This window comes from Lonchura striata, chromosome 2 (assembly GCF_046129695.1).
Source record: "Lonchura striata isolate bLonStr1 chromosome 2, bLonStr1.mat, whole genome shotgun sequence".
Taxonomy (NCBI): domain Eukaryota; kingdom Metazoa; phylum Chordata; class Aves; order Passeriformes; family Estrildidae; genus Lonchura; species Lonchura striata.
The window spans coordinates 91,652,976-91,676,525 of NC_134604.1; the positions used below are offsets into that span (position 1 = coordinate 91,652,976).

Here is a 23,550-nt window from a genome sequence, read left to right on the forward strand (position 1 = left end):
AAAATGGCATGGGAAATAAAGTAAAAATCCTACATATTACTTGTGTTTATATCAAATATTAGAAAAAATAGTGGGATCATTTTTTAAAGTGTCCTTTATTTCTTAATGATGCAGCAAGAAAGTTTTTTTTTCCTTTATTCAGAATCATTATTTTCTTCCTCATTTTTCTTCACCTCTGCAAAAGTAGCATTACACAGTTCATAAAATGAGCTGTGTAAAATGTGATTTCTTCTCTTCATCCAGAAATAAATCAAACCACAGAACTTAGGGGGAGGAGATAAACATTTTAGGAAGCTAAGAGGGGTTTTATTACTGTTGATTTTGGTTTTAGTGAGAGGGAAAGAATTCAAGTGACAAGTACTGAACAATTTCACTTCTCTTGTCCTTTTTGAAACACAGGTTTAAGGCAAAAAATTCAAACATCTTATTAAAACTAATTCATATAATAATCTTCCAGCATCTCAGAATTATATGCACCTGATTATGAAAAAAAGACACAGATGAATTTGTGAGTGCTACAACTCATGCAAGTAATTCAGCACATACAGAGTAGTTTTTAAAATGAGTTACTGCAATTTTAATCACCATACAAAAATTAGTAATTTGATAGCAATATTTTAATAAATTCAGGTTGGTTGGTACATTGACTACACCTAACTACCTCAGTCCTAACCTCTGAAAAATCACCTCTTTCGCATTCCCCTCTACTGCAGAGTCCTGAAATTCCAGCTACAGCTGTTGAACAGCCTTAACTGATTTGCTCAACAAGTTCTGTCCACAGAAGCACACACAAGCCTGCCCTCCTATTTCTAGTCTTACACAGGGATGCACTGCACAAGTGGAATTTAATAGTTTTATGTGTGTTTAAGACAATCAAGTACCTGAGGACATTCTGAGCATTTTCTTAGTCTAATCTTAGCCTTTTTTCAAATAAATTTCTGAAAGTATAACAAATCTCCTTATTTTTTGCTTAAAAATATCATGAGCACTGTTCTGACTATGAAAATGTCAGATTGAATGGATCTAGGGAAAGATGTCTTTACCTATGGCAGGGTAGAGACTGCCTAGATGATCTTTAAAGGTTCCTGCCAACCCAGTCTGTTCTGTGATTCTATGAAAATGATGAAATACATTTGGCATCATTTCTCTATGAAATATTAAACAAATGCCACTTGAGCGCTAGCTTTTGTTTTTTGTTTATTGCAAAGACCAGAAGAGAACACATCAGTCCTTAAGTGGGTGCAATCAGTCTGCAGGCATATTACCTGAAATGATTCCCAAGAATTCCTTGATGCTTGTCTTACAGCATGAAGCTGTGAGAAACATTCTGCAGCTGAGAGGATTATTACTTTCCATGCTACAAATGCAAGCACCATAGAAGTAAAGAGGACTGAAGCTTATTTCAGCAATTAAATAAAATCAAAACACCACACTGCCTTAAATTAAGCAGATCTGCTTCCACCCTACTTCCATGAACATTCATTAATGGAAAACATTAGTATTACCTGACTTATACATGACTTTGGTAGCCTATTCACATGCAAACTCTTTAATAGATTAAGTGTCAAACAAAACAAATTGCCTTCATAAAATGGAAAATTTTCAGTGGATAAATCTCAAAAATTCTAGCAAAGCCCTGTTAGGTGGAATTCTTCTAAACAGATCTACAAGCCTTGGTCTAAGGTCAGTTTTTACAACACTGACAGCCCAGTGTTTTGGAGAAACACACACTTTAAAAACACTAGATTGTACTAGCTCCACAGGTTAGGCAGCAAAATGACTTAACTGTGCTTAGAAAATAACACTTAATGTTCCTAACTTTTAAACACAATTAACACCAGCAATATCACCAACTGCTAAAATTATGTGTACCCAGAGCATCATGGTCTTGTGGATGAAAACATTAGAAAAAATAACCATGGGAAACTAGCTGTGCTATTGTGAGATGGGACTGGTAAAATTTCCCTTAAGTTCCAGTGATTTAACATTTATTCTTTGTATTCTGCTACATCTAATTTTCCCCACCACAGTTGCTATGTCTTCTGCATCTGTTTTCTATTTTATTAAGCAGGTTGGGTGATAGAGAAGTGCTAACCTATGGAAATGGCACAATTTTTCCAGACTTTCTAATCAAGAGGCATGTTAGTAACTTGGTATCTAACAACAATCTCAAATGAGACATAATTAGCATTGTTTTCAATTTAAAAAAGCATTGACAGGGAAAATTACAAAACTTGCATATTGTACATCTGCTAAAAACCACACACACTAGTGCACAGGCACACACAAACACAGAGAAAAGGGTAACTCCCCAATTCCCCACAACCCTGTAAAAGACATGCTAGTTGTTTGTGGTTTTGTATGGACAGCAAAGTTTGACAGCAGCAAATAAATTACTTGCACTTATTTCTAGGAAGGATGAGTAAGAGATTATTTTGTAATGTTTCCCTAACTAGTATGCTGTTTGCATAAATGAAAAGGTATTCTCAAAAGTACTGTGACCATCCCCACAAAAAGGAAGTAAGTAGCTGGATATAATTAGATGACAGAGTAAAGAGTCTTCTGGTCTGATTCTATAATGCAAATGAAATAGTATTTGGACTATAAGAAAAAATATGACCTCTATGTTGATCAATGTGCACATGCAAGAGCTAAGAGAATCAGCCTTGTTGAATGGTTCAGATCTACAACTTTAGTTCAAAAGACAATGCTTAAAAATTACAATTGTGTCAAAAGTGAAGTCCTCATGTCACTGAGAGAAGGGCTTACTTCAGATTTTTTTTTACTATTGTAGTGGTTCAGCTCTTATGCTTGTGCATTTCTGATAAGGAGTTTCTCCTTTCTGCTTGCAAAATATACTTAACTGGAGAAGTCAGTATTTGAAATTACACGTAGACTTCAATGATGGACTGGAAAAACGCTTCACTGCATATCCTTTGCAAAGAAAAACAGACTCAAGAGGACTTTATCAAAATGTTCTTTCCTTGAAATGAGAAGTTTTACTTGCATAACTTCACAAGCTGTGTTTTAGTCAGGCTGATCAGCAGCAAATATACTGGCTTACAAATTGGAATGCAATACATAAATTTACATCTGAATATACTTGAACCAGAAATCTCTTAGCCAAGGATTCACTTTTTCCCTTTATCTATTCCTTTACTACATTTTTGCTTTGATTTTTTAAAATCTCCACAGACAGCAGGTTTAGCACAGTAAATGAAAACCAGTAGTTGAGCTTACACCTGCACAAGGAAAAGACTGCTAAGCAATTCCTCTTCCACTGCCCAAACACAACATAGATACTGTCTATATTATAGCAGCAACAAAAGTAAGGCAAATATTTTTAGCTAACTGTTGCAATGTATGTGGTACAGGATCCACTCAGAAATTCTCAAACATAATTTTATAGACTCAGCAGCCAGAGCTACTTCAATGGGAACAGTTTGACCAGTGAGGAGTGGTCAGGTCATTCCCACAGAGGAGAACAAGAGCACATCTGAGAAAATAAACTTAGACAAAGTGAGATACTTACTATTTACAATGATAAAGGTATAAGCATATATGTGTATATTTATAAATCAAAGGTATAAGCATTTTGAAAGCTAGTACCAGTGTTAAATTTTTCAATGTCAGGAAAAACAACTAGGAATCAATAGACAAAAATGCAAATAGCATGAATGCATATTTTTATTTCCTTTAATGGAAACACTTTGAAGTTGTTCACTGTATAAATAGGCATTCAAAGGAAAGGGAGTTAACTGGCTCAGTACTCATGGTGGCCAAGAATCTCATTTGCACATCACATAGCTTGAATGATTTAAGATGCATATCAACAGACACAGGTGTCTGCATGCTCTTCTCCATCTACATTTATTTTAACACACCTGCACACTGTGGTGGCAGACAGACACAAGGATGGGTGGGCATGAAAGTCACACAGTAATCATGGGAAGAGAAGATACTTATGAAAGAAAATATATAACATGGATGAAAGACTGTGAGGAATACATAAGGAATACATTTTCCAGATACTTTTAAATGGACCTTACATTGTCTTCATGGGATGAAAAACAAAAACAAATAACCAAAAACAAAGGCAGAAGACCTTTTTAAATGTGGAAGAAAAAGTGGTTGCCCTAATAACTGAAGAAAGTAAAGGTGAAAGAGGTGAAAGAGGTGAAACACTGAACCGTGTAGATGCAACTAACTGTGTTAGTATAGCCTAGCAACAACAAAAGTAACCATTTTAGCCCTTGTTCCACAGAAAGAAAAAACTCCAAGGCAAAACGTAAACAACCGTGCTTGAGGTAAAATATTAACTTTGGAGTTCATAGACTTTCTGAGTGAATGACTAATTACAAACCTTGTCCACAGCTTGTCCCACCATTAGATTTAAGCTGAACATAACTGCAAACTCACTGCTGAGCAAGAGCCAGTCTGCAGGAGTAGTGAGCACCTTGATTTAATTGTACTTTGATACCTTTACTGACAAACTGAACCATTAGTGGAATTTTTCATTTAATTTTGTTTCACTTCTAAACTAATTTAGATGTTCCTCTGTATTTCCATTACAATCCAGCACAATAAGAGACACAAGTAAGAAGTGACCCTGATGTAGACCAAAACACAGAAAGCAGCATGGGTAGGGATACAGCCTCCAGGCACAAAAGCAGCCTGGGTTTCACTCCCTATTCAAGCAAGTGTCCCATGAGACCTAGATGCATCCTATTAGAGAAACTAAAGCTATTCTCAAGTATAGGTCGAATTGCTGTTAAAAAGCCAACAATTAAAATCAGAAATGCATCTAGAACATTCAGCAATACCTGCAAACATGCTATTTTACCAAAGGCACTAGTAATCTATGGACTTTCATTTTAATGAGTTTTATGCCATGTACTTAGATTCTATTTTCAAGGCAACAGTAATAAGCAAAAAAGTTCCATTCACACACTGGAAATGTCTTAAGTGGCCTTAGAGCAAAGCCCCTCTTAAAATCAACTGCAACAACAAAAAATTGTACAAAAATAAATATCAAAACATTGACACTGTACCTTCAATCACAGAACCTGTAAAACTACTATTTGGTACAGTACAGAGAATTAACCATCAACATCCTGCAGGAGAACATTAGGATAACCCCCCCCCCCCCCCGAATTCCAAAGTGAAATGAAAATGCCTAACACACAAGTTTCCCAAGAATAATAAAATACCACAATCTAATCACAGTAATCCTGCTGACCTTGAGGCAAATAAAACAAAACTCTAATTGACATGAGTGTAAACAGATAGAAGAAAATAGAAGGAGGAATGGCTGCTCTTACTGAGCTCCACTGCCAGGTGGATTTATTGAGTGCTGAAGACACTTGTGGATTTGTGAACTCAGCAATTCAACTACCACAGTCACCAGTTTTCCCCTGCCCCACTTCAGAGGGGCAAAATATAAACCCTACTTATAGCTTCATAGAAGGGTGATTCTTGCATAACACTCTGATGAGACATTTTCTGCCCATGGATAAGAATGAGCTTGGAAGGTCAAAAAAAAAAAAATTTCCAGAGAAGAATTGTAGCTTAAACACTATAATCTCAAATGAAGCTTGAACTGCCAACTTCATAAAAAATATCTTATTCTCTAAGTGCTACCACCACCCCACAGAAAACACAGTTGCTACTGCAGACCCACAGTTTAGCTTGTGTAGTAGAAATAAATAATAATTAATTGTTAATTATAACAAGTGAGCTCTTGCCAAGTAAAGCATTCCCCTGTTTCTCTGGATGCAGGATGGGATTCAGAGGGAGAAGGAACAGTCATAGAGTCCAGAGAAGTACATTTCCTTTCTGCTGAAGGATGTAGGGCAGCTCTGCAAAGCCACTGATGCTCTCCCTTTTTGTGTACTGGAGGGAGGGCACTACAGGGCCACAACTCCAGCAAGCTCAGAGCTGAACGCTTGCGAAGGCTTTTACAGGCAGAAGACAGGAGAACAAACTCAGAAACTTATCAGACACCTTCTTGCACTCAGCCTGATCAGTGAGCAGAGGCACCATCTCCCTTTGCCCATTATCAGCCAGCAATGGACTCAGCACGGAGATGGACCAAGCTCAGCGGCCAGCGCTGCATGGCACAAACACAGCCCCCATCACCAGCCTGGCACAGGTGACCAGGGCAGAGACTGCCTGTGCTGTGTGCAAGTGGCTGTGCTGCTTTTGTGCATGGGGCTGTGGGGAAACATGGTACCAGTGGTGCTTGCTCCACCATTTCAGTCACAACCAAGGTGTCAGCTTGGGCTTCAGTATCAAACAGGACAGCAGAGCCCGTGGCAGCTGGGGCTGTGAGCTGAGGACTGCAAGACCACAGCAACCACCAGAGCACCCATGCTGCAATCTCCAGTTAACTAGAAAATTACATGTAATTTTAAAATTTCCATTATACTTTAAAAAAATCTTTTAATAAATCCTTAAATAACAAGTCTTAGTAGCCTGAATTTTGAGTCACTCATTGATTTCTCATATGAGTCCTCATAGACTGTGAAAGGACAGCAGGCTGAACCATGCATATAAACAATGTGTATCGGAGGGAACACCATAGTCTTACCTGACAGATAAGCAAATTGTTTCTTTAATTGGTCCTGAATATCTGCAGCATAGAGGGGAATGATATCCTGATGCATGATTTCATCTGTGAAGAGAAAAAAAAAATAGCATTGCAAAGTCATTTTATGCAAAATTTCACAGCACCCATTAAAAAACAATAATGCCTAAAACACAGAAACTCAGGAAACTGTCTAACTTTTGAAAAATACATTAAAATCTTTGTAGTCTTTCAAGCGTTGCCAAGGGCAAACTTTGCTTTGACTAGCACACTAATAAAAGAGGAATTTACATTTACTGACATTTAGAAGCACTACAGAACTGTCACTGAAAACTGTAGAACTAAGATTCCTCAGGAATGAGGTTAAACAGTGGGATTTTTACGCATTAAATTTACTTTTTATTAAAATCTTCTCAATCAAACAAAATCAAGAAACTTATGATTTCTCTAGCCTGTCATCTAGATTCAAGTACCCAAGAAAACAGCATTAAATAAGATAGATAGAACTGGCTTTGAAAGTACATCTTCCCCTTGGAAGCACACACACACACTCTACCTCCAAACCGAAAAGCAATGCTTAAGCTTTTATCTCAGCCCTTCCACTTCAGCTTAGTGACAAACATTCTGCTTTCCCAAGCCTTGGTTTTCTGTCCCAATGTTTCAGCAGAGGCATTTCCCACAGCATGTTTCCAGAGGTCAAACAGAAACCTGAGTTTTGCTGATTGTGACAAAGACTGCGTGATAGAGTTGCTTAATTCATAAACCGAGACCTTGTTTTTTACAAGGAAACAAGAAATTTTACTCTTGTTTGCAATTCCTAAAAAATAATTATGCCACATATTAGCCTCATTGAAAAGTACAGAAGAGAACAGCTTTTTCTTTAATTGGTTATGAACATTTCTTTTAATTTGACATTGTACTGACATTACAGTTTTGGGTTTTAATGTACATTGAAATGCCATTAAGATAGGTTTTGACACTCAGAGCTGTGAATGTGCACAGGAAAAGTAAGTAAAAACCTAAAACTGATGTAAGGATTAGTGTTACTTGCACTAAAGTACAAGTTGAATTAGAGCTCTGGTCCTCAAGGACTTGCTGTCACTGAGGTCTTTCAAAAGCTAGATCGTGAGCAGACAGACACTTCTATGAGTAATTCTCACATATGTAAAATTCTGAGAACTGCAATTATTTGAGAATAGCAAAAAAGCCACTTTCAGTTACTTCTTCCATATAAGCAAGAACTTATACTGTGAAACAGAACTTCTCTGTTCTCTGTTGTCCCGTTGGGCAGAGGAAGACCCGTGACCACTTTCAAGGTCACACACTGATCAGAGCTCTTTTCCTGCATCCGGCAAATGCTGCCTGATCAGAAGACCTCTGCATACCATGCTGTCAAATCCATAAGTGGATACTTTTCACTGTTAAGTCATATTTTACCCAGACCTTCAATTATGTCACCATTTCAACAGAACACTGAACACAGATGTTTCAAAACTCCAATCTCAGATGGCCAAGTAATTTCCAGAAGAGGAATATCCCACTTCTCCAAAGGAAAAAGGATTTTAGAGTTTATTTTTGCTGTCTGTGCCTTATGATACAAGGAGACCTCCTGCAGCGGTGTTTAAAAAACTACACAGCCTTGATTCTGCAAACCAATACCTGCAGGTGGACCCATAAACCTGAATATAAACTCTTACAGGATTAATGCTAATTTTTTGGTGGGAGATTGGAAAAGGGAAAATAACATCATCAGTCAATAAAATGCCATCCTGGCTTAAGTCACAGGCAGACATAATTTTCATTACTGCATAGCATGGCATGTAGTAAAATTGTTGACTTTTGCATATGTAAGTAAATACATGACACACTACACTGTTAGAGGCAGGATATTCCCAAGGAAGAGAAACTATCTGTCATGTATCATTACATAAGGATCACTATTTCCCCATGTAGCCCTGTGATCAATCCCACTGTGCCAGGTGAGTAACCAAGGCTATATTTCATTGCTCCAGTGTTCCTTCTGATAGGAGCAGCAGCTTTTGCCTCCTGCACAGGTCAGCCCCACAGCACTGGTCAAATACTGCTTCACAAAAAAGATAATCTCTTCTTCCCCCTGGTTATAAACTCAGTTTTAACTCAAATGTAAGAGCCTGTCTGTTTGCAACTGGAGAAGCAGCACAGTGTGTCCACTGACAGACACCAAACTGCTCTTCCTGCTGCACTCCCCTCTACCAAAGTCATCTCATCTTGCTCTTGCTCATTCGGTTTCAAGACATACTTCTAAAAGCCAAGGATGCACTAAAATCAGAGCTGATTTTCAATAATTTGGAACAACCAAGATAAAAAAATAGCAGCACAAAAAAGAGTGCAAGGAAATGCAGCTCTTGGAATTGTCAAAAAGATCACATCCAGCAGTTCAACAGGATACCCACTATTACCACCCATAGATTTAGCCAGAAATCTTTCTTTAATGTGTTTTCTTTCTGAGGGGATGCAATTGTAAAGACTCATTGGTCTGCACCATTTCCATGACTTTTAGCACCCCTCTGGAAAAGAGTTCATCACTGTTTGGGGTTCAATCTGATTTCACTTCAAGGCTGTCCATCATTACTTCAATATGCTATTTCTTTAAAAGGATAAGGCAACAAAAGGCACACATGCTAAATAGACTGTGAGAGCACACATTCCTTACTCTCATGTCCTCTGGGGAAAATATTTTCTTGGAAATATTCTTTAAATAGAGAACCTGCCACCTGCTACACTCTTTAGGGATCATTTCCATTTTTGTAAAGCTAATTAGGTGCACATTAAAATACAGAATTACTGAAATCTGCTTACTATTTTGTAAGGAATTTTTATAGGATCAAATTCCACTTGTACTTGAATTAAGATTCATACAGCCCATTATTTCCCCTGTTCTACCTTTTCTGCTTTACACAGTATTTTCAAAGCAGAGATCTAAGAGTGTGTCTGTTGTACTGTACCAAAAAGTAATTGCTGAAAAAATTTGTTCATATCAAACATGCTTGAATATCCTGTCTTTCCTGAGAAGCTCACTTAAGAAGCTTAAAAGAAAGTCCCTGGGATGATAGTGCATCTGGCATTGTAGGTGATAATAAACAGTAAAATGAGGTTCTTTAAAGTTAGTACTGCTTTATTATTATTATTATTATTTAAACCCCTACACATAAAATATCTGGGAACGTGCAAAGATTTTTTTTTAAGCTGACATCTGGAGGTACTTTAAAAAAATCCTCACATTATCTAGTGTTCAAATTATGAGTGTAAGAGGGCAGAAGTGTCATCTTACTAATATAAAGGAATCAGTTAAATATATGGTTCTTATTACAAAAAGCCTTGCTCACTAAAAATGTGAAACACTATCTTGCAGATATATCATCTTCTAATTCAAATCTTGCTTTGATAGTCCTGTCTCAATGATAAAGGATAATGGCTTAGAGGGACTTGTCCACATCCCATCAGAAGCACCTGACTGCATTTCAGATGAAGTGGGATGACAGATTTAAGCACGAGTGCACAAAGATAACTTGTGCTTGAATTACCTGGTGCCAGCAAGCCCCAAAGAACCTGGGATCTGAGAAAACAATCAATGTAGCCACAGTCAAGAATCCCCCTTATTGATAAAAAGCTCCTCTTTCTTTTCTAATCAAACTAAAACTCATCATCACTTGTTAGACATGCAGAAGTAAATCCATTTTCACAGAAGACAAAATTTGAGTGGACTCTGAACTGACTGCACCCACATTACACACAAGGAAGTTTCCCAACGTGAGTTGTGAGCCTCCTGTAACCAGTTTGATAAAGTTCCCAGCAAGCCAGCTGCAATTACACCACCCTTTGAGTAGTTCTGCAGGAAATTCTATGGCCATTACTTTATACTGATTTGAAAGCTGATCTATTTGTACACATCCGGACACAGTTACGCCTTACAGCACAGATCCCAATAGCATATCTGAAATCAAATGACAAATAATTTCTCTTCCTACACTTTCCTTCTGAATCTGCAAAATTTTCATGAAAACTTGTCTATGGCTTCTCTATGAAATCCATGCCTTAAATTGAAGGAATATTTTATTTTCCTTAACCAGTTTTGCTTTGGATCTCCTCTGGAAAAGCTTACCCACCCAAAGAGTTGAATGCCTTTTATGAAGGAGGCCTTAATTTGAAAAATCTCTTCATTAAACCACCCTTCCATCTGGTAATTATAAATGCAAGATAATGATTTTCAGAGCAGTCCCTTCATCTCTCTCAGCCCCAAGGCAAATCTTTCATTTCCTCATTCCTCGCTCTTCATCTTCACCCCCTGACCACCACTACTAACAGTCAGCTCCTTTGTGAAGCCCCCCTCAATCAGGAAAGAACCAGAGACCAGCACAGAAGTCCTCTTCTACTCTAAGCCACCTAAAACTAATGAGCTGCTCAAGATGCCAAGTGAGCTTTCCAGCTTTAAAACTGAATTTTAAGAATCACTGCTGATTAGTGACAATGCCTGCAAGCTCAGTGCTTGGTATGCTCAGGCATAACAGCTGCAGACGAGGCTCCTCAGGTCCTCATGTTATTTATAGCCACATTGGGCTGATGACAGGAATTTCTGCAAGCGTTCATAAACTAAGATTTCAAATCTCACCATTTCAAAATACCTTTAGGAAAAGTTCATTCTGATTTCATTTGACTACATCATTATTAAAATGATGGACCAGGAAAAGTGAGTGAATAAATGCAGAAATTTTCATGCAAAACAGAGTTATATGTTGAAGTGTAGTTGGGAAGGAACTTATCATCCGGGCAAAACAGTGCTTTTGCAACTTTCTTGTTTCTGGTGAGCTAAAATATTCTAAGCAAGCAGAAAATGCAAGTTCTTTGCTTCTACCAGCTTCCCAGTTGCTGGCACAAAGAGATATAAAACAAGCTAGTGCTCCAAACTGCTTCATATGGCATTAAGTGTCCAATAAATATTTTAAATTATATAGTTAGATAAGGATTTGACTTTTAAGACCTTTACAGACTACAGCTAAGCTCTATCTCCCATTTCTTCTCCTAGTTAGAAAATACTATTTCCTTTCAAAAGCCCTGGTACATAAAGCAAAGACTTAAGTTGAGATACCTTTTCTTTTAAGAGAATCAATGCTCAATACAAGTTCCACTTCCATAGCATTGCTAAGTTCAGTAAATTTTCTGTCTCGCCTATTGTCACAATATGCAGAGAACAGCATTACTATATACCCAGTACTCCAACAGGCTAGGATGGAATCCCATGCATCTTCAGTTTTAAATAAAGATCTATTGAGTCAAGACTTGGAAGTGGTATTGCCAAAGAAAATCTAAATCTTAGGAACAATATTCCCTGTATTATAAGCCCAGGCACAGTGGACACAGACTTATTGTTGAGCAGTGTTTTAAATGTCTAGTGCATCAGAAAACCTGACTGATTCTTCACAAAGTCCAGAAATTATATTTCTGCAGCACTGCTCATATTTCCTAAACTTTGGTAATACTTAAATTATTCCACTGAAATGAAACTAGGTAATTCTGCTTCATTGATTGATCATACCTGAAGAACACAGCAACTACTTCAAAACACACAAATTAATCCCCAAAGGCTACAACTCCAGAATTTAAATATGAGAGGCAGGAACTTGTCATGGGTTAAAGAACAAAAAATAAAACCCAACATCTTTGTACAGAAACCTACTGAACCCCCTACTTTACTCAGGTAATTTCTGCTTTCTGCAATCACAATATCCATCTGTTTCTTCTCTGAGATCACAGAGTTGGGGATTTGGCACAAGACTACCTACTTGTGAGAGTAAAACTGTGAGAATGATGGTTTGGTTTCAGATAGGGAGATTAAACACTGATCTTTCCTTTAAAAAAAATGTTTTGAGGTATGCAGCAAATGCAAAGCTCTTACCTTGGCTCAAAATGACAGGAGGTGTAACAGCTACCATTTTCTTGAGTCAAATTTTTAAATACCTGCTCAAGAGCACACCTTGGGAGCCAAGCAAGATTTTGGTTTCTTTCAAACTCTAGGATTATTGGATTTGACTGCTTATTATATATGCCAAAGTATTTTTTTGTCTTTCTTCTGCCACCTCCCCTTTTGAGAAAGGCAACAAAGTTCTTCATCTTATTTTGCCAAAATAACATGCCCTCAAGGCACAAACATGAGAGGAAATACAACACCCTCTCTTTCATATATAATAGATGATTTCACAGGATACTATGAGTATTAAATACTACAGCTTCTTCCTCCTCTGCTTCATCAGTCACACCTACTTGGCACACTACTCTGTAGCCCCCAGCTTGTCAGGGATCACCTTTAAGTTTGGATATGGCTTACAAGAGAAACCAAACTAGTTAATCATCTGTAACCAGAAGAAAGTGGTGCAATAATTAGAAAGTTAATCTAGGGATCAAACCCAAACTCTAGTATTTCTTTGTTCTTGAAGAAAATCCAAAGAAGACAAAATGTGAGAGGGGTGTGTGTTGCAATTTTGCAAGACATCTCAAAGTGTTACCAGTTACAGCATCTAATCTGTTTTACCATGCTTTTACTGCATGCATCTCAAGTGTGCCCATTCTATTTTGTATTAAGCACAGAATTAATTTTAAAATTAAGCACAAAATGGGCTTAAAGATAAAGCAGCATCAGTGTAGGATAAACCTCACGTGCACAGCATGCTCTTACTATTGCCACAACAATATTGCTCTCTTCTTCCCAGGATGTCCTGAAGGAAGCCAAGCCTGCTGGCAAACCCTATTCTGTTCTTTCAGGATAGTTTCAGACTGCTAGGAACCACTTAAATATTGCCAAAATTGCAGCATTGTTAACTCCCCAATACTGCAAATCATGCTGAATGTACAGAATAAAAATCCAACTGAAGTATTAGATGTACTTAGTACCTACAAGCAGCAGATCTTGTAAAAAGCAAAGATTTTTTAAAAATAGTGAAATAGTAGAAAAAGACTGAGCAGTAGAGAATGCTCCCGTAGCCAGGACTCAAGTGATAAGAAGGGAAATGACCCAGATGTGTTTCACTCAGTACTTTAGCAAGCAAGCCTCTATGGAATAACAAAGACATTAGCTTTTGCAAACTGCATTTTAATAAGATTTAATACTCTGGGAAAACTATTACAGGAATTTTGCTTTCTAAATACTAAAGCCCTGAAAAGAAGCAGAAGTCTTCCAAACACAGAAAATGGAAAGATGAACTCTCAACAGAAGAGCCAAATGCAAACTAAAGGATTCATCTTCAGTGAGCCTGAAAAACTAATGATGCAATCACTCAGCTTAAACATATATGCTGAAGTGGACATGTTGCAGAGAATTAAAGCAGAGGTTTGTCTCCACCAAAACCACCTGCTTTCAACTCTTCCTCTTCAGAAAAATACGTATCTCAAAGCAGGCCCCAAAGCTTTAACTGAAGTCAACACACATAGGACCTGTGTGTGAATATGAATACCTGTCAATTCTACCACACAGAACGCTATTTTTCTGTGTTATTTTGGAAGCATGGTAAGTTTTTAAACATTGGGTGATTTTTGTTTGTTCAAAAAACAAAAACCAAACACTTTTATAAAGCAGCAAAGTGGTAAAATCGTATTGCTTATTGTACACATCTATTCTGGAGATAAATTATAGGAGTGGTAACAATTGTGAGGTTGCACAGAATGGGTTGGGTTGGAAGAGATCTTCAAAGATCATCTCATTCCAACCACACTGCTGTAGGCAAGGACATCCTCTACTGGACCAGGCTGCTCAAGACCCCATCCAACCTGGCCTTGAACACTTCCAGGGTGGGGCACCCACAACTTCTCTGGGCAACCTGTTGCAGTGTCTCACCATTCTCATTGTAAAATTAATTTTCTTCTGTATGCCAAATCCAAGCCTATCCTCATTCAATTTAAAATTAGCATTCCTTGTCCAGTCATTGCAGGGCCTGGTAGTAATGTCTTTCTTGATTATTATAATTTCAATAACACAGAGGACGGAGAGAATAACTTCCAAGAGAAATTATATCATTTTATGGTACACACAAGTACAGTTTTTAATGTAACTATACATCTATAAAATTATGTTTTGAAAGGGAATGTGTGAGTATGAGAGAGAAAGAAGGACTTTGTGTTCACTAAGAGGCTTGTTTAAAGCAGTGTACTAGTTTTCAGCTAAAACATTTACTTGTAAACTTCTCAGTATTTGGAACTCTGATTACAGATTACTTATAAAGAAGAGGTTGCTGAATTCATAACCCAACTGGCTGCCCTACCTTACCACACAGATGACAGAGCTGTTAATGATCTTGAAGCACTGAACAGTGCCATGAAAAAGATGAAACATGTCATGCCTCTCTAAAGCACTGCAAATAGGAACTACTTCAGGTAGTTCAGAAGCAGGACATAGATACAGTTTAGTATCTCCCATAGGCAGCTACAGAATCATTTAGTGCAATACATCAGCCTTGCTGAGACCTTTCATTCACTTATGTTTTCTCCCTTCTGCTGACTCTATAGAAAGCTCAGGAGAAAGAGGAAAGAATGGTGCCAGGGAACGGGACAAACCTTCTTCCCACTTTGAGCAGAATGTTCCAACAGCTCTCCAGAAAGGAATGATGTCTGGCACACTGAACATGTCCACAAGAAGTGGTGGCAGTCAACAAATGAGAATCAAATCTTGGCAGTTGCTAACAAAAGCCCTGCTCACTTATTTCTCTGTGATCAAATACAAATGAAAACACCCTATTTTAAACTTGGCAATTTACACAAGTAGTCCTGGCATGGTTACATAGACACCACCATGATCTGACACAAAACACTCCCTGGTTCTACATTCACCGTCTCCTACAGTAATCAGTGGTTTCCTAAATCCACCCCTCCCCTCTCAGGGATGCAGATGAAGATGCACATAAAGAACAAAAATTATTCAGGCTGATTACTCCACCCTTTCCATCTGATTATCCTCATATTTCTTAAACCTTTCATTCCTCCTAAGCAGCATGCCTTTTAGTATTACCCTTGGTATCATCAAACACTGCTTGAGAAGCAGAGCACTCAGACTCACGTGTTGGTAATTAGTAACACTAATTAAAGATTAGTAAGAAGATCCACCCTTTAGTTAGGAGACCCACTCTTTACATACCTGTTTTATTTAAATCTGACATTTCCAAAAGCAACAGTATTGGAAGGTTAGACACCAGTCCATGGGCTTGTGGCTCTGTCTCCTCTGCAATAGTCATGCATACCAAAAGCAGAAAACAGAACTGGGAGTGTAGATTCAGGCACCAGAATAAGGATGCAATTTTTGCTTGTCCCAGTTCCACAAAACATGCTTTCATTTTGCAATGGACTGTGGCTACACTATTAACAGCAAATAATATCTCTACTATTTCATTATCCCTTAACAGAAACAATATTTCTATAGAAAGCTCTGACTGAAGGAATTAAAGAAATAATTCATTTTAGATCAACCCGCCTATACTAACAACCAGGGGATGCCAAACTCTATCCTGTGAAAGAAACATTGCTTTTTCTCTACCTCCAACAGGGATCAGGAGAAATTATTTATCTGGTAGTCACACAAAATGCAGTGAATTGAAAATTAAAACACACTGTGAACCAGAAACAGCAGGACAGCTCTCTGCAACGGCAAATTCCCCTTGTAAGCTTTAGCAGCTGTTCTGATCACCATAATCACAGCATGAATGAATCCTGAGCTAAGTACCTTCCATGCAAAATACAGGAATAGAGTTTGTGGATACATATGGTGTACTGAAAGATACATCTGCAAATAAAATTATATACTGCAAATTTACACAAGGACAGAACACACGTACACCCCAATAATTTATATTTATACATGAATGCACACAAGCAGAATACAACTTTTCCCTTTGTACTAAAACAGATCCCATTTTTCTCAGTAGGATAACATTATCTGCCGAAGTTCCTGTCTGACCTGCCATCAAGCAACTAAGAAAATCTGAAATACTAGACACACCTGTGCATTTCTTCAGAAGCAGCCACAATTCAGCAATATCTTTGTAGAGCAAGGAGATGAGGCTTAAGGTCATGTTGCTTCTAATTGATTTAGAGCAAAATAGTTCCGTAGACAGTGACCTATTTATCTGTGAGCTCATCCTCAGCGCAAAATGAGAGCGCAAAACTCCATCTTTCACTCGAAGCCAAGCCACTGGGGGCACAATGCCTTTCTTCAAATTACATGCAGAGTAAGTGTGCCTGTCAGCAGGCTCAGAGGTCCTCCGAAGGGCTTGCTGACTGCTGGCTACCATTTCTTGTCTTCCTGCATAAAGCACTGCCATGCATTAGATGCAAGCTGTTTGCTTTAAATATGAACACGCGCACTGTTCAAACATCAGTGTAAGAATGCATTAAAAAATTAATCCTAAATGTGCTTTGTCAGAAACCCTCCCTTTAAAAGCTGTAGTTCTAACAAACAATGGTACAGTAAGTCTAGTATTATTATCTTTTTCTACCACCCACCTCTACTCCACACAGGGAAATTAACTGCCCTTTTTCCAATGAAACTTTAGGTAGAAAGCTCCCCAGAAATACAGTCAGCTTTTCCTGTTTGTAACATGTCTTTGGTGGAACTGAACTGGGGTGTTTTCCTCAGTGGGAAACCCATCAAACACCTGTTCCCTATGAAGGAGCCTACCCAAAGCAGCAGCAGCAGCTGACAAAAAGGCATTCTACTCACGTGTGGAAATACACTGAAATCTTATTAATAAGACAATGGAAAATAAGGCAACAAATGACAAAATAAACTAGAACAGAAGTATTCCATATGACCTTTCAGACATGAATCCTGAGTGGACTTGCTTTACCTGATCCTTTGAAGTAATTGCCCAGTGACAGACTACCTGTTAATTAATACACACTTGAGATTAGTTATCGGCCATTCAGACTCACTAATACTAAGAGTGAGCCAAGAGTGACAGCAACAGCCATATGAAAACAAATGGATTGTTTTTCTTCACTTCACAGTGCTGTAAGAGTCCTCTCCCAACAAGAGAGGTCAAGGAAAGAGGACAGCGAGGATAAAAAGATTGAATTGATGGTTACATCTGTTCACAAAATCCCATTTGCAGATGGGAAAAAGCTCCATTTCTGCATTGGCACTTCCAGCCATCAACCAATCCCATAAAAGCAAACCAAAACAAACTCAGGTCACTCACAGACCACACTAGAGGTTATTTTCTGAAGCACCCTATATCTGTACTCATCTGCCATGGGCAGAAACTATTGGTAATCCCACACCAGTGAGATGTATTCTAACAAATCTATCATCTATACAAGCAGCTCTATTCAGTGCATGACATTAATATGTAACCTGAAGAATATAATCATGGTAATTTAATTTCAGTGCTGCTGTTTCATTTTGGGGTTTTGCTTTGTAATAAGCCAAAACACAAGAGTTTTTTAAGCAATATCAGATGTTTTTAAATAAAGGTAGATTTAGAAGTGATGCTCCTTAGAAATATTTTACTTAACTATTCTGTATTTTATGAGTGATTAGCACATTAGATTGCCCATAGAGTTAAAAATTAGTGAATGAGTCTTCACACCACTCCCACAAGTCATGTAAATACACTCACATGTGCAAGCTGAGATGGCGCAGGTGACCTCTCTTAGATCAGGTAACAGCATCTGTTGCACTGTCAGACACAGGATCTGTGTCTCAGCTCTAAGCCCAGACCCCCTCCTTTCCAGGGCAGCCACCTAACCCGCTGGGTGGAGCGTGCTCCCAGATCAGTATCATGACTTGTACTCCTCAGACAAAGATCACAATTCACAGCATTTTTATTTCTGGCTGTTGCACTACAGCACGGCTCCAGGAAGAACAGTCTCAGATACCCGATGCAAATATACACACTGATATTAACTTCTTACTTACCAGCACCAAGCTGCTATCAAACAGTGGGCAGAGAGTCCACTGCAATGTACTTGGCTGACCAGATACTTCTGTTAGTAGTGGTATGGGCTTGGTGTCACCTGGAGCACAGCACGCAGGAAATATAACCCTTATTATCTGATTGATAATAAATGATGATAAAGCAGACACGAGAACACTTTTCAAACATCCACAGAGGGGGAGAGGAAGTTTTATAGCCTTCCTTCAGAGATTAAAACCAGGCAAAAGAGGAGCTACACCCTTCTCCAGATAGAAATTACTCCCACCTAGATCCACACAATAAGATCTAGGAACCTGATACTTTGGCAAGCTGGATACTTCTGTAAGAAAAAAGAAATACAAAACCAAAAACCCTCCATTAATGTAAAAGAGGAAAAACAAGGACGTATAGCATGTTGGTTGTACTTGTTCTCATTGTCAAGACAGAGAGAACTATAAATCCTTGTTTTAATCAACACTGACTGCTCCAGAGTCCCTTCATGTTGTACCCAGTTGTGGACAACCACATTTTAACAGGCTTTTGCCTTCAGATTTCACATCAGAGAAAACAGTAATTCAGGTGAAAAACTAATACTAGTTTAAAAACAATTTAATTTCTTGGATTAGCATAATAGATATCTGGAACAGTCATCCTCCAGGCTCTCACCTAGATTACACCTTCCTAGCCTTAAATCTCCACACCCCACGTTTACATATATTATAGAATCATGGAATGGTCTGGTTTGGAAGGGGCCTAAAAGACCATCTAGTTCTAATCTCTGTGCCATGGGACACTTTTCAACTAGGTTGTTCAGAGTTCCATCCAACCTGGTCCTGAACACCTCCAGGGTGTTGTTTTTTTTCCCAGACTGATCAAGACGTAATAATGTCTGTTGCTAAGACCACCAAAATAAAGCACTGTATGTTCCAATCCTGCTATCTTTCAATCTTGACCAACAAGGCACACCTTCACCTCCCTCTTTTAGAGACCAGTGTCTTTAGACTTACCAACACACGTGAAGAAAAAGTACATACAGAGAGCTCAGAGTTTGCTGTGCAGGGGCCATGGAACCTGCCCCCACTCTGCTGGAGGGACAGAAGCCCACAGTGTCTCTAAGGAACTTGGTCCCAGATGCCTGGTTAAGAGGTGTTCAGACAAAAGTGATTCTTTTCCCTAGTAGTTCCATTCTGCACAGAAAGCTGGCTGTTGGGAACCTGGGGAAACACTCTTCTGGTAAAAGAGGGTTCCAGCCAGTAACCACATGGCTCTTTGTGTTAGCACTCTATTTTGGACTGTGTGCATGGGAGAAATGTTTGCTCTGTGAATATAATATCTGAATTCCTTGCTGTGCATTTAAGAGAAGAGCAGATAGAAAGAGCAAAAGCATTGGAGCAGAACATCTTTCCCTGGCTTTCATGATCCAGCTTAAAATAGAACCAGCAAACTGTGCTATGTGGGCATGCATGTTAGCAAGAAGACTTTAGGGCAAATTTAAGCTCTATTAAAACACCAAGAAGCAAGAGCTCTCCTGAGAAAATCTTGGTGGGCACAAGAGTATGTATTTATAAATGTAAAGGAATTAATTTCAACTCCACTCAAGCTCAGCACTCAGGTTCATTCTCCCTCCCACCTCAGCATGGGATGTGAGTGACAGGCTCCAGCCTGCAGAATGGAGGAAAACTCTGTGGGAGAAGCTGTTAAAGGATGGATGCAAAGTCAACTGAGGTTAAAGACTGTGTTATCCTAGTTTTATAAAACCCAGAGAAGGAAGCTACGACTGTGGCTTAAATATACAAGACACTGTACCTGCTTTATAAAGCATGTGCAAGTGTGCAGCATAAGGATGGCAATGTTTGTGGTAAAGGATATTAAAATCTGGCAAGTTCAACATTAAAATACAATAATTAAACACATTTTTCCTTCAGGGGTGCTGTACTTAGCAAAAAGCACACCAATAAAATAATGTAGCATTCAGCAAGACAAGAGCTATCTTTATAGGATCATCCTTAGTATAATGCAAATGCATACTCTCTCAAAAAGAAAAAAAATCCTAGCAAAATACACCTAACTCACACCTGTAGCTGCAGAATTTATAAATTTGTGGAATTTTTAAGACATGGAGCAATTTGATGCATAATCTGTTGGCTTCTAGTTTAGCATACTAGACTATTTAAAAATTCCATTCATTTTCTTCTTCTAATCCTTCTTGATTTTTTTTTTTTCAAAGAATGGATGCAAAAGAGGTTTCATTCTTTTTTGAAGTCATCAAGCACTCAAGATTTACAATTCTGTCTGGTTTACATCAAAAGATTCCAAGGACTGAAATTAGTTTATACACCCATTATACACACACATACACACACACACAAACATATATGTTTGTATAAATGCATTATACTAAGCAGCTTGTTAAATCTTCAGCAACAAACACAACAACAAAACAAATCCATTTTGAAACTGCTTTGGCAATGTTCAGCTTGGATGCAAAGTCATCAAAAAAGGTCCTCACATGATATCCAAGCTTAAATTTAAGCAAGGAAAACCAATCAAAAATCATGGTCAGGAAACGATACAAAAAAAAAACAATTACAGCTTCCAGCCATGAAGAAATATATTCTTTCTATTGAAAATGAGCATGCTGGAAAATACAAATAGTTGCTGGAACACTTAAAAGAAAAGATTGCTGTTCAATCAAAAGGCTGAACCCTGTACTCTCTTTCAAAAAGGGAATGCCTGGAAAAAACATAAGGAAGACTGCTGAGAAATTACATCTTAAAAGTACACTTTGCACTCTAAGACAATAATAAACTTCAAAATTTTGAAGATTACACATCTTTCACACCAGGCATCCAAAAAGTAAAATAAAGGGCAAAAGAACATGTCAGTAACTTTCAAGGCACAGTAACACCCACCAAGGATGGTACTTCTCTGGCCTCATGACCACTCTTAGGGGCTTTAACCAAAGCCATGACAGTAGCCTGATCACTGAATGCAGCTATCACACATCTGTTTCAATTTCTAATTCAAAAATTACATCTTTCTGGTGTTCTGTGAACTGAATTTTATACTTTTTTAAAATTTACATTTCCTTTCTAACAAGCTCCCCCACAAGTCTTTAATCACAGGCCTTTCCTTGGCCATGCTACAGGGTTTACCAAGGTTTCTTGTTTCAGAGAGACACAAAAAACTGGACTTTTTTTCAGGATTAATTTAATGACACAGGTGTTAGTAGTAAGCACTTTATCCTGCAGTATTTAGTGACAGTTCCCTCTATCCACAGCTGCAAAGCCAACAAAGAAATGGATGTGACCTTTTTAACTCCACAAACAGCAGCAGTACTCAGAGCAGCAGTGCCAAAATGGAGATACTGCTATTCAAAGTGCACTGGTGTGAGAGAAGAGCACTTCTGGCTTGGGGCTCAAGGTTTCTGCAGTGGTATTCAAAATCCAGAGGTGGGAGATTGCAGTCTGATGACAACTGAAAACTGTAATTAAGGGGGGAAACCAAATCACTGTTGAGCTTGGATAGAAGGCAGGACTAAAATTCAGAAATATCAAGAGGATGAGATCCATTTTTATACCAGCAGTGGGATTAAAGAAGCAAATGAAGCGGGGAAAAATATGGATGTGGAGCTTAGTGGCAGCAGAAATGAGAACTCAACAGTGAGTAATAACAACAGAAACATATTATGAAAGTAGCACAGGAATTAAAATTAGGAAAAAAAAAACAGGTTTATTATGTATTCTGAAACATATATATTAGTAAGAATACTAATTCAGTAATCAAGGAAAACCAACAGAGACCACTACAACCAGTGAAGTGTTGTGCCACAATCACAAATATATTTATAGCCAAAGTATAAAATAAAACTTTGTCAGCAATAGGAAACCCTTTTTATGACTCTTAAAGTACACAGAATCTTTTTTTTTTTTTTTTCCAGATGAACAAGATACTCAGGAAGCAGAAAAACTTTCAGGTCAAAAGTTGTGGGAGAACTGGCTCCAAAGAAAATATCATATGCTCCTGTAATACTGATGAGCACAGATAAAGGCTACAAAACTATTTATTACAAAGGAAGGAAAGGAAAATTTGCAGAAATTGTCATTTCCAAAAATCCATAAATTGCAAACAGGACAGAGAGGCAAGAAGAGAGACCTGTTTTTGATGTGAGGCAAAATTAGGAGTTAAAAAAATATTCATTCCATCACATCTCTAAAATAATCAATTGGGGTGGGTTTAGACAAGTTAATTCTGATATTTCAGTACTGAAAGATTACTCATAGCATCAAATGGAATAGAAAAAAATCTGGTTATAAGATCATATCATTACTTGTCATCTTAGATTGGCAAATATAAGCATAATTCTTCTAGAATGGGCGATCAACCTTTTTACACTGCATAAATCTGACCCACACTGTTGTGAGATTACACTTGAAAATGGTAAAATCTACATAACTGACAGGATAAAAATGCCACTGTCTTCTTACTTATAAAGACAGTTTTGATTTTGACTCATGATTTAGAATTTTTGTGGCCTGGGCGTGCACACTGCAGCCAGCTGTCTGTGGCTTTGCATCCCACAAAGTCCCCACACATGGGAAAAGTGTGAAAAAATACAAGCAAATGCACTGAGCAATCCTCAAGGGTCACTATTCCCCCCACTTAAATATTTCTAAAATGATATCTTAATTTCTCCCATTGCCAATTCTTTCACCCTCCTGGGCTTCAACAAGCTCCACATTTTCCTCAGTACAAGATACCAAACACCAGCAAATGACAAGGCCATTTTCCACTGCTCAAAAAGGAAAGAAGCAGAAAACAGACTGACTTCTCCTGGAGAGGCAACTGGGAGAATTGCTTTTGGTTCTCAACAGAAATTCACTTCCTTTAAAGAAAGGAAGTCTCACTACAATGAGAGAATAAAATACCTTATCCCTTGTACTTAGCAGCACAATATTCTTGGTTAAATTTAGTCAGTAGAAAAGAGGTAAGGCTCACAGGAGTTGCTTTTTGTGGAAAGACATTACATAAATC

The 23,550-nt window shown here is 38.1% G+C and overlaps 1 protein-coding gene across 12 annotated transcripts in view; it reads right to left on the minus strand.

The window, feature by feature from the left end:
• MCF2L (MCF.2 cell line derived transforming sequence like) overlaps positions 1 to 23,550 on the minus strand; it is a 152,654-nt gene that overhangs the window by 58,939 nt on the left and 70,165 nt on the right. For 10 of the 12 annotated variants that reach the window (XR_013339520.1, XM_021545612.3, XM_077781576.1 and 7 more), the window contains one exon: positions 6,590 to 6,673. Coding sequence is in view for 11 of the 12 variants with exons in the window: in XM_021545612.3 (XP_021401287.2) it covers positions 6,590 to 6,673 (84 nt within the window). In the remaining variant the exon portion in view is untranslated. Of the gene's footprint in view, positions 1 to 6,589; positions 6,674 to 16,601; positions 16,695 to 23,550 lie in introns of those variants that run through there. The other 2 variants (XM_077781573.1, XM_077781571.1) reach the window with 1 other exon arrangement.